This window comes from Eutrema salsugineum, unplaced genomic scaffold (genome assembly GCF_000478725.1).
Source record: "Eutrema salsugineum unplaced genomic scaffold, Eutsalg1_0 scaffold_1, whole genome shotgun sequence".
NCBI lineage: Eukaryota > Viridiplantae > Streptophyta > Magnoliopsida > Brassicales > Brassicaceae > Eutrema > Eutrema salsugineum.
The window spans coordinates 15886479-15898937 of record NW_006256909.1 but is presented as its reverse complement, the minus strand read 5'-3'; the positions used below and the strand labels follow the sequence as shown (position 1 = coordinate 15898937).

Genomic DNA, 12459 nt, shown 5'->3' with positions numbered 1-12459 from the left:
CCATAAAAGTGGTTAAAATACGGTGTTATCAGAAGGGTGAAAATTTTGTTAGTAGGATGAGGGGTTTATTAGTCTTTCCGTGTGGAGCAAAAGGAGATAAAGTACCCCAATAGCAAGAAGTGTCTTTTCTGTTAGATAAACTACAGAAAGTGCCTTATACTGTAAATCACTCATATTTTAAAATGAAACAATTACATTAAAAGGCACTTTATGTCTTTAGGTTTACAAGAAAAAACACTTTTTGCTATTGGGACACTTTGTGTCCGCAAGAAGACTCTTATACCCTTATTGGAGACTTACCCTTCTTCTGCATTTACCGTCTCTCTGTAAAAACGTTTCATTTCTTTTCTTCCTAACCGAAACCCTAGATAGAATTCCGGTGAACCTTCACAGTCTCTGTTTCCTTCGGAAAATTCAGATCGAAAGCCTAAATCCCTCCCATGTTTCCTATACAAAAATATAGGCGCAGTCATGTCCACTGATGTATCTGAACCAGGGAGCGTGGACAACATCACGGTGGACGAACCTCAATTACCTGAACTTACTACTTTCATGTTTAACCAAATTCACTACCAGCATCCTACGGGTGACGATGTCGACGTACTAGACGTAAGTGATTTATCGCCTCCACCAGAAAGGGTTCAGCATTGCCCCTCATCGGATGAGAAGCGTCTAGCGGGTTTTTTCAAGGATAAACCATCACTTCCGGAAACCGTGCTATTGCCAAAAGTCGATGAGGAGGAATGGCAGTTCTTCCACAAGACCCTGTCCACTTCCATCAGATTGTAAGACGTTGAATGGACTTCCTTATTTCGCAACCATATTCGTAGCTTTTTTTCCGGACATAACATTAACGTTAACCATTGCCTACCTTCTTCCAGGCGTCACACAACTGCAGATAATTTCACATTTGACAATGAATTCCTCCTTACCTTACCAACACCTCGGAAATGGATTTCAAGTCTGGTAATTTCCTGAGCCATTTCCATTCAATTCTCATAACATTTATCAAACACTAAAATGGTCATCTCGAATTCCAGCACATGGAGGTACTAATGTCATTCCTCGGCGCCCGGCACTCACAAATACTAGAAGCAGAACAAGCTTGCTTTGCTTCTCCATGGTTAATAAGCCATCAACAAGGGAAGCACCGTTCTTGGAAAGCGGCCAAAGTCAAATCGAAAATTAGATGGGATGATCACCTAGCCGACTTTGTCAAAGCTCCACGCCATACATGGCTTGTGGACGTCGATACAGTTTACGCCCCAATGTGTTGGGATAATGAACATTGGGTCGGCCTTGTCATAAATCTCCGAGGCTGCTTCATCGAGGTACTCGATCCACTCCCCTCACTCAATGCCGATCGGAAAGTTGACAGATATCTGCAACCTGTATTGGAACTGCTGCCACACATTCTCCAATCCATGTGTGCACACAAAATCAAAAACGGATACGGTTCCAATCCGTTTAGTTATACAAGGCCAACAGGACTGTACGAGAATACTCGAGGTGGTGATTGTGGTCCAGTCACTATAAAGTTTCTCGAGTTGCACGCACATGGGGACACAGGTATGACGGATGTCACGGATGAAGCCGTCAATGCCTTCCGGAAAAACTACGCAATGGATATTTACAAGCACCTCGTCGTCTCAATCTACTACCCTTCTCCCTCTCAATGAAACAGTATAATGCTTCTAATGTTTTACCAGACTTTTTAATGTTTGCTCGAATCCTTATGTCAGTCCGGAACACAGTACCCTTATGTCTGCTCTATCAGTCGCTTTGTCCACGCGACCTGTTTTACCATTACTCTTTTTGTTAGCTATTATGTACCATCAAATCTAGTATTTAAAGACTGACAGCTCAGCTATGTCTTTATGTTCCTATTGTGGTCCAAATAACGTACATCAACCTCCACTTTCTGGTTGAAAAACTTTATGTTCCTAATGTCCACCGAATAATGTCCACGTAGTCCTGGTTATATATTTATTCTGTAATGCGTCCAGTGTCCATTATCCACGATGGTTGCCACCTACGCTAACCACGTATGTTCTACGTTATTACGTAGCCATACACATATCCACAGCTTCACAAGCAAAATTAATCCGGAATTTCGTGTCCACGGCAAGTTGTTGCCCACCAAACGATTACCCCGTCGACCCACCTAGACAATAAAGGCGTCCACAGTACCTTATCCACTAACATACGTTTGTAATACGGTATCCACGTCTAACATATGTGGCAGCAGAAATATACGCGTATAAATTTCTGAAAACATAATAATTCAGAGTTTACTGTCCCTAACAAGTCCTAGTCATCACCTTGTTCTACGTATTCAACCTCACGCGACCACGAGAATTTTTATCAACCTTGAGATTTTTTCAAATCTCCGCGCCATAGGATTACCCCGTCGTCCGATCTATACGATAAAGGCGTCCATCATACCATATCCATGGACATACGTTATCATACGCTGTCCACGTATAGTAGACGTTATCCCGGACATATACTCGTATACACAAATTCCGAAAAGAGAATAATTCAGAGTTTCCTGTCCATAATAAGTCGTAGTCCACGAATACTCATCATCTTGTTTTACGTATACAACCTCACGCGTCCACAACATATTATCCACCTCGACAAATTTTCTAAAAACCAGGTAATCGCACCCGTGGCCTTCAATCAACATTACTTTTACAAATTTCTATCCAAGGCAGAATATCCATCTGCGGGACTCCAACCTATCTAATGGATAATAATACATTACACTACAATTGGAACACTAGACGCGTGGATACGTTTGCGGCTACGAGAAGTCTTCAGGGAGCCTATCCTATAAATGATTACTTAGTCCTGTAATTGCATTACACTCAACGTAGGATAAGCAATATTACTTTTCGATTCTTCTTTGGAACTGAAGGAACTTTCATTACTGTGAGACATTACCAAGTTCACATCCATTACAGAATTACAAAACTAATGGACTACCCGCTCATACATCAAATGTCTCTACTTACACGAGAATGTTAGCCACATGAACATAAGAATTCCAAATAAAAATATCAAACCGACAATCAGTCTTACATCCGTCTGCGTAAGCCCACTTGACCTTCCATACCTTGTACTCTGTAGACCAAGAACAACCGACTTCATCTCATCGTACTCTTCAGTGGATCTAGAAAGAAGCTCATTCAGCTCATTTATCAGCACCCTTAGCGTAGTAACCTCATCACGAAGAGCATCGACATTTCGCCACACAGTAGGAGGATCGATTTCCTGTCCATTTTTAACCGATAAATAATACTTCAACTGATCGGCTTGATACCCTAGCCTGACCTTTAGCTCGCTAAATTCCTCAATAACCGCCACATCCCACCACTTATGGTAATTACAACCGTCATGCTTCACAAATATAATACAGAAATCACTTTATGTCTTATATTTACGGTAAAATTATAACAGTAAACTCTTACCTCCCTCATTTTGCATCTGAAAAAACGCTGGCCCGATCGTCTATAGTCTCTGATGTGTCCAACAACTGCGGCTTTCCACAACGGCACTTCTTCGGTATCTCCTCATCGTACAAACCAGTATAGTAGGAATTCAAGCTTGCTCGAGAAGACGAACTTTCGCTGTAGCTGACCATGCTGTCTTTCGCTGTAGCTGACCATGCTGTCTTTCGCTGAGTAGCTAAAATATGCGCCGTTCTGGAAACTATTTTAATGATACAGAGACACTACTTATAGTCTTACGCACTCTAAACCTAACGCGAGGGTATTTTGGTAATTAACAAATTACAATGTGTATCCATGTTCTACCGTCCATACACAGCATCTATGCTTCAAAGGGACGCAAACATTTAAGTGGATGCGTGCCCTTTAATTTTTACAAGTCCCCGTCCACTTTAACATCCGTCAATTTGGAGATACATATTCATTACTTAGTTAATTTGATATGAAAATTTAAACCAAACAAAGACCTATAAAATGAAATCATGGAAATTAAATCAAAACACTTAAATGCAAAGTCAATGAAGTATCCATAGACCAATAACCACACACTGTTGTGCGCTCCCAAAAACAATCAACGCCAACAGCAACCAGATCCAGAGAAGTCATTACATCCGCGGAAACCGCCAGAATTACAAAATAGTGTGTAGTTCTTCCTCAAAAACATTCAACGACAACACCAAAACTGCAAAACTCATTACAAATAAAAGCTTAAACAATTTTAAATAGGATTTGTGCAGCTGCTGCGATTGTGCCCTGACATTCTACACCTCCCACACTTGTTAGGCACTGCTTTCTTTATATATTGACCATAAAAGAGTGAATAACATCATCACAGATTAAAGGTTTGTGTTAGCACTGCTTTCTTATAAATTACAGTTCAAGTCCACATCATTGTTGAAGTACCTGAATCTCGCCAGTAGATGGTATACGCAACTCCTTTGGACGCCCAGATGGCCTCCTTGTTTTAGGTGGAAACAAAACTGTGTCCCTAAGATCTGTAGGTATCTCAACATCATTCGGGCTAGCCTCCGGGTTAATAACACCTTGGTAAGCCTCAACACAGGTTGAAGTTTTGTAGCAATCCCCAACTAAGCTCACATATGGAAGACCAACTGAATCCACAGCAATTAGTGCATGTCCACAAGGGATTCTGAGCTTCTGATATGCATGGCATGTACACTTACGGTCTTTCAGAACAACATTGTTCTTTGATCCAAACCGACCAACAACTTGAACACTCCAGCTGGAAACACTATTTACTTTGCTCCCTTTCTCCTTGGCCATATACTTCGTCATCACTTTGTCTACTTCGGGAGTAACAATCCCCCGATGTATTTCTTACGACGAGCCGCAAACCATCTAGTCATCATTGTCTGGATAAATGTCAACAGTTCTATAATCGGGGAATTCCTCCCTTCCCTCAAAGCCTTGTTCAGCGTCTCGGCTATATTACTCGTCATCAGATTATAACGAGCACCAGGAAAATTAGCCCGTGTCCACGACGATGTGCCCATTTTTCTCTAAATATCGAGCACAATCACCATTAATTCCTTTTATCTTGCCGTACAGCTCACGGGAAATCTGGAATTGTAAATGCATAAGCAGCCGCACCTACCAACTTCGCCAATCCTTTATTCTTGTACCTTGATGTCACATTCCTCTGACATGGACATGCAAGGCTCCGGGGATTTGGTTTAGTGTACACATCCTTCTTAGCTGCCTTAATAGAGTTGTACCGATCTGAGATATAGTTAACTTGGTTGTTGCTGTCTGCAGCACTTGTCTAAGTTCTGCAAGAACCAAGTCCAAGCTGCATCATTCTCACTGTCCACTACAGCAAAGGCAAGTGGGAAAACTTGAAAATTTGCGTCCTGCCCACTAGCTGTCAGTAACACTCCTTTGAATTTACCTCCCAAATGTGTTCCATCTAAGATAATTAGGTGCCTCAATCTCCGGAACCCAGCCTGCGACGCGCCAAATGACAAAAACAGGTACTTAAACCTCTCAAGACCATCTTCATCTGTCTTTGTCTTCATATTAGTCACAGTACCGGGATTAGTAAGTTTCAGCATGTAAAGATATTCAGGGAGCTTGCTGTAAGAGTCATCATCCGCTCCTCTAACCCCAGAACTGCACTTTCCTTCGCCCTATAACACTTCATATAGGAAGCGTTAACACGGAGATCTTCCAGGACAAGGCGCTGCAACTCTCTTGTTTTAGGTCCACTTACAGGGTCACCAAATTTGGCTTTGAAAACAGCAGCAATTACACGCGAGGATGCTTTCTTCTTAAACTCCTTGCGAGTTTCTATGTCACAAGTGTGTTCAAGGTGTGCCTTTCTTATCTCGTAATATGAACTATTATGGATTTCCTTTGCTAAAACCTTCCAATCACAACGAGTATCCACACAGCTCAAAACAAAACTGTTGTGCTTTGTTCGTGTTTGCTTAAAGTGGAACATCTCTTTTATTGCATAGATGGCCAATGCAATCCTACAATCCTCCTTAGATGGATAGACCTTCCCCACGCGCACACAGTCCTCACCATCGGCCAAATCCAAATAAGGAATTTCAGCATTCTCGTACAGCGTGTCGTCAAACAATGGAGGTATGTCGAATTCATCGTCATCCACAGAGCCTAAACTGCGTGGGCTAAATTTGTTTCTGCCAACTTTAGCATCGTGGTCAAAAGCATCATTAGTACAGCACCTTATCACATTTACATCGTTAACACTAGCCCACTTATTGTCAGATGCTTCCACGGGATCGCACATAATCTCAGCTGCATTGGAGCCTCCAAATTGTTCATCTAAAAAAGGCTCCCAAAACTCCTTATCATACTCATGATGCATTACATCAAATTTGTCTTGATCATCCATAAAACCACCATCATCATCGTCACTGTCTGTAAGAACAGTTGCATCAGAATCAGAATGCATTTGATCATGGAACTCCCCATTACCAATACCACCTTTATACATTTTCTCAAACATATCGCCGTGCTGTAATAGTTTATCGTCATCTTGAGACTCAGTAAACAGTAACTTCTGGGAAGTTGGTGGTGCAGAAACTTCCCTACTTGACATATCACCTTCAACAAAAGGTCTTGGTGCAGAAGCTCCTCTCATCGATAGATCACTACCTTCAGTACCTTCTGAAAAGCTCCTTGACTTAATGGGTGTGCTGAACAAACTTGGATGAGCAAGGATTCCTGAAAAAGAAATTAGATATAAAAAAAAAGGACCTCTTTTTTAGCTTAGCTGTATGCTCATCCAATTTCCCCCCCCAAATACTCGGTCCCTGCCCGACCTGGAGCAACGGGTGTTTTGAAGACTTCATCTTGCGACATTCTCGACGTCTTAGGTAAGTTTTTCCCAGAGTGAATAGAAGCCTCACCAAAAGTTGCCCCACCTGATGACACTGGCGTTTTAATCACGCTACCAGCACTATCCTCTGAAATCCCCGCCGATTGTATCATTTCACTGTCCGGATTTGTCGGCATAAAACCAACCTTACGCCCATTCCACGAAACTTCATCGCTACAAAAGTCAGGTATAGTAGACACAACTGGATCTTTAAACAAAACGTGTGAACCCTCCCCACTTGTCAGACCATTACCAGGGGTACTCAGAGGAGTTTGAAACATAAAACCCCCTGTCTCGTAATCACTTGGGCCTCTTCTCGTCGGGAAAGGTGTTTTGTACCCAGAATTTGGACCAATAAAATCACTCGTCTTGCTCCGTTTCGTTACCGGACTTTTTAAACCACTGCTACCACCTTCTAAACCGCTTCTCCCAAACTTTATCTGTTCTCCAACAAACCTTGCGAAAAGATTTACATTTGGTTGAACGCGGAAATGTTTAAGGAAATAACCAATGGAACCTTCATTTGTCACCATCACTGGAGGAGTAGAAATGCCTGTCGCCAATTCATTGCTATTAGGAGGCCAGTAGCTTAACGTTACGCTTACACCTTCACCTCCATCGTCAAAAAACTCATTCAGAACGCTTTTCTTAAGCTGCTCGATACTCATTCCTGCCCTCACAGGTACAACCCTCGACATCTTCAGCTTGTCCACAACAAAATCTCATAGACCTTCTCTCGAACGCATCCACTCGCCACTGATAACCAGGCAATGTTCATCCATACCTGCAATGAATAAAAAGATTCATTTACTACCATGTCCACGAATACACCATCCATGGCGAACTAAACACAATAGTTGAAAACGGGAAACCTCGAAGAGCTATGTCCGCCAGCGCCGAACTTGTCTGCTAAATTGGGAACAAGCTTAAACCTAGTTTTTACAACGTTGCTCAGCTGTACGAATTGACGTTTACCTACCAAAGCAAGATTAGACGCACGATCGAGATAATTTAATGCAGGCGTGCAAAAGGAACGGTCATGATCGCATACGTAAACTAAATGTGGGTCCCCCTACATATTTGTTTCAAACACATCCATGGAATTGTATCCACTACATCACTGTAAGTATCGTCTGAATCTTGTATCCACATCCTCTTCGTCCACAACATCTTACGGCAAATCCTTTTCTGTAAGTCTTCGACCAAGATATCGGAAATCGAAGAAATCCACTGAATTACATAATCACATGTGCAAACTTCTAAGCCAAATATACAGGACAAACAAGGAATGATTGTTCGAATATAATCCCAAATCAACGTCTTCAACTAATTCATCCGAAACTTTTTTTCCAACCAATTTTTTGCTTAACATCCGCCGCATTTTTCTAGTTCCTTCACATCCGCTGCATTACATATTACTCCAAAACTGAATTTCATTCCGCCGGCAATTAAGTTTTACCCAATTTCAAATTCATACTTCCGGTAATAAGTTCTCGGTAAACGACGGCCGGACAAATGTTTCCGGTAATAACTTCTCGGAGAACATCGCCGGTTTTTAAGTATAATAACTATGGTAAAAATAAAAACAAACACAGAATGGTGAAATTTGTGTTAGTAGGATGAAGGGTTTATTTGTCTTTCTATGTGGGGCAAAAGGAGATAAAGTACCCCAATAGCAAGAAGTCTCTATAAATTACAGAAAATGCAATCACTCAAATATTTATATGTCCCAAGAATTACCTTTGTATGAAGCATGGCCGTGTGGGTCACAACTCACAACACCGACCTTTTTTTTTTATAAAATCATAGATTATTTTAATGATTGCACTATATATCAAAACCTAGCTACTACACATACATAAATTACAATTATCCAACGGGTTTGGATTGAACCACTTCGAAGCAGCCCGATTAGTTTAATCTCCATCAAATATATCCAAAACTTGATTAATCATTAGCATAATGAAGCCAAATATATATATATATATATATATATATACGCATAATGAAGCCAAATATATATATATATATATATATATAGTTACCAATCAAGTTAGGAAGAGCTCGTTTATTTACTCATTAAATATATTTTTATATGATAATGCATATTGCTGTTGATAAAAACTAAGAAAGAAAAAAGAAACGAGGTCTTTCTATGAGATTGAAATGTACGCAAAAAAAGAAAAAATGTAAGCAAAATAGCTACATAAAGCTATAAACGTATAATTGAGAATTTTTTATTTTAACTTTACTGCAGGTTGCACTAGAGATATTATCAGTATATCGTGATCTAGTATAAAATCCATACCTTTGTTTAGAAATCATAATGCATATACAATATTAGGTGCACACATACGAAAAAAAACTAAGGTTTTGATTGGTAATTTTGTGGAATGGTAAAAAAAATTTTGCAGAATGTGTATTTTCTCATTTCATAGATTTGTATTGATAGTTTTTTATTGATTGGCAAAAAACTTGCGGAATCGTATTTAAAAACGCAATTTCGTCATTCTGCAGGTTATCAATCTGAGCCTAAACATTTACTTATTCTAAACAAGATTACCGGCCTAAAGTTTGAAAGTTTTTGATTTAATAACCAATATATATAAACATTTACTTATTCTAAAAAAGATTACGGGCCTAAAGTCTGAAAGTTTTGATTTAATAACCTATATATATACACTAAATGACATATATATGTAGCAACGTATGTGTATAAATATTCGAGCTGCTGTGAGGAAGACAATCCATCAGATCCATCAAGAAACCACACATATCTTAGAGAAATGAGAGAGGATAATTGCGACGAGAAAACGCGCGTTCTGGTGATTGGTGGGACGGGGTCGTTAGGGAGGAGGATTGTAACGGCTTGTTTGACTGAAGGACACGAGACTTACGTTCTGCAGCGGTCAGAGATCGGAGTGGACATTGAGAAGGTGCAGCTACTTCACTCTTTCAAAAGACTCGGCGCACGTCTAGTTGAAGCTTCATTCTCCGACCATCAGAGCCTTGTCTCCGCTGTGAAGCAAGTCCATGTTGTTGTCTCGGCCATGTCGGGTGTTCATTTTTGCAGCCACAATATTCTTGTTCAGCTCAAGCTTGTCGAAGCCATCAAAGAGGCCGGTAACATCAAGGTAATATATATATATATTACTGTATCAGATCGATGAAATGAATCTTATCAGTGAATTTCAATTGATAGCTTCATAATATAAGATATGTTTTTAGTAAAACTAAAAAAATAAATAAAATTATTTTCTTCAAATAATTCAGCCAATAATAAAAAAAACTGCAAAATATAATTAGTCATGTAGTATCTGATAAATGTAATTTTTGCATAGAAATGTGAAAACATTTTATATTTTGAAATAAAATTTATATTCTGAAACAGAGTAAGGATATCTCTGGTATCTGGTTCAAAGCCAATCCTTCAGTCAAAATGGTGAAGTTCATGCTTGAGGTGTCCCAATTTTATAAATATTTTTCAGTCTGATTTAAATGTTCACTACGTCTAGTTGAACAAATTTAATTGGCTAGTTTCTAAGTATTATTCTTTAAAATACTTTTAGAAAGTGAAAAATATATAGGGCCAAATTTGTAGCATTTCGAAAACTCGAAATTGGCTCTGTCTACGTTGTTATTACGTTTTCTTAGACCGGGGTTACCTCATAATTTAGAGCAATGTATATTACCGGATACTATAGGTTAGTATTCCAAAACCGTTTCCTTTAAATTTTTCTTCGAAAAATATACCAACATGAATTAATTTTACATGTTAAGAAAATATTATTTAGGTGAATGCAGTTCTCTACTGACATACACCAACATAAACTAATAGTTTCAGTTTAAGATGCCATTTTTTTCAAAGATTCCATTTTTTTCAGCACACGTCTTTTTTGTCAACATATGCACAGTCATGCAGACAAATGCACTAACCGATGAACATTTTCTCACCTAACATCAATATTTTATATTTTTTATTAAACGGAACCGATTAATATATGTTGAAACGATTAATTTGCCTAGTATTATGATAACAACCACCAGATAAAATGAGCATACCACCAAACTTTCGTCCGCTCCATTGTTGCTCTTCATTAGTTTTGACAACTCCAAAATCGGTGTTCGCTAAATTCTTTTAGACAAGAACATGAACAAAAAAAAAACCAGTCAATCATTGAATATAATCATCAAAAATACGGAAACTTGAACACCACAGTGTTAGCTTATGTTGCTTGTGCTTTGTTAAAATAGTTTTTGTCTAACATCAAAATTTTGCAAATTTTGTAGATAATATAAAAGTGTGTTGTATTTCTCTACTATTGAAATAGCTTTTGGATGAATATTAGGCTCATATTTATTATCTATTATGTTTAAACTAAAAATTTTATCAAATCCATATGATCGACTATTTATAAAGCACTAACAAGTCAGAAATTTTCAGCGCTTTTTACCATCCGAATTTGGAATGGATCCACCGCGTATGGGACATGCGTTTCCCCCAGGAAGAGAAACATTTGATCAAAAAATGGAAGTACGAAATGCAATTGAGGCCGCTGGAATCCCCCACACGTACATTGTTGGCGCTTGTTTTGCCGCGTACTTTGCAGGAAATCTATCTCAAATGGGAACTTTGATTCCTCCAAAAGAAAAAATCAATATTTATGGGGATGGAAATGTTAAAGATGGAACATTTACGGAGAATTTTATTTTTATTTTTCATTTTTCATCGATTTGGATCAAAAATATGTTTTAATCATTTTTCTTAATCATTATTACAGTGGTATTCGTGGATGAAGATGATATCGGAAAATATACGGCAAAGACACTTAATGATCCCCGAACGATTAATAAAACCATGTATGTTAGACCTGCAGATAACATTCTCACGCAAATGGAACTAGTTCAAATATGGGAGAAACTATCCGGAAAAGAATTGTAAAAGACCTATATTTCTGCAAAGGAATTTCTTGCCGACATTGAAGGTAATTAAGTCTCGATCATTCATATACAGCATATATCGTATAATAGTAACAAAATCGAAATGGTCGAGACTTGGATTAATTCAATTAAAGGTAAGTTTTGGAGTACATATTTTTTTGACTGTATGTGCAGATAAGGATAAGGGCATAGCACACCAAGCAGGATTAGGACACTTCTATCACATATTCTATGAAGGTTGTCTCACAGATCATGAAGTCAGAGATGACGATGAAGTTTCGAGACTCTACCCGGATGTGAAGTACACTCGTATGGATGAATCTCTGAAAATATTCATCTAATTACGTTCTGGTCAATTCAAAATACATACAAATAAAACACACCACCAATATTTTCTTTCATATGTTTCATGTTTTTTTTTCTGTTACTTTAAAATTCTAAATGTTTTTGTGATGGATATGTAATAAAAGTTATGTAATATATAATCCCTCTTAAAAATGGTTTTAATGGTGGCCTGACCAAAAAAATAAATGACATTTAAATCCTCAACTTTCAAATTCCGCCAATTTAAGCACTAACTATTGCTTGAATATTTTAAATCACAAATTTATGTTGACTTTGTTTTTAAATCACAAACTTTTT

The 12459-nt window shown here is 38.5% G+C and overlaps 1 protein-coding gene across 1 annotated transcript; it reads left to right on the top strand.

Annotated features, from left to right (window-relative positions):
- The first annotated feature begins 9631 nt into the window (after positions 1-9631).
- LOC18030066 (pinoresinol reductase 2) lies at positions 9632-12192 on the top strand. The gene is given in 4 exon segments (XM_024149926.1): positions 9632-10010; positions 11321-11559; positions 11656-11861; positions 11992-12192. Coding segments are annotated over 4 exon segments (960 nt in total). The 5' UTR covers positions 9632-9662; the 3' UTR covers positions 12159-12192.
- Positions 12193-12459: the final 267 nt, after the last annotated feature.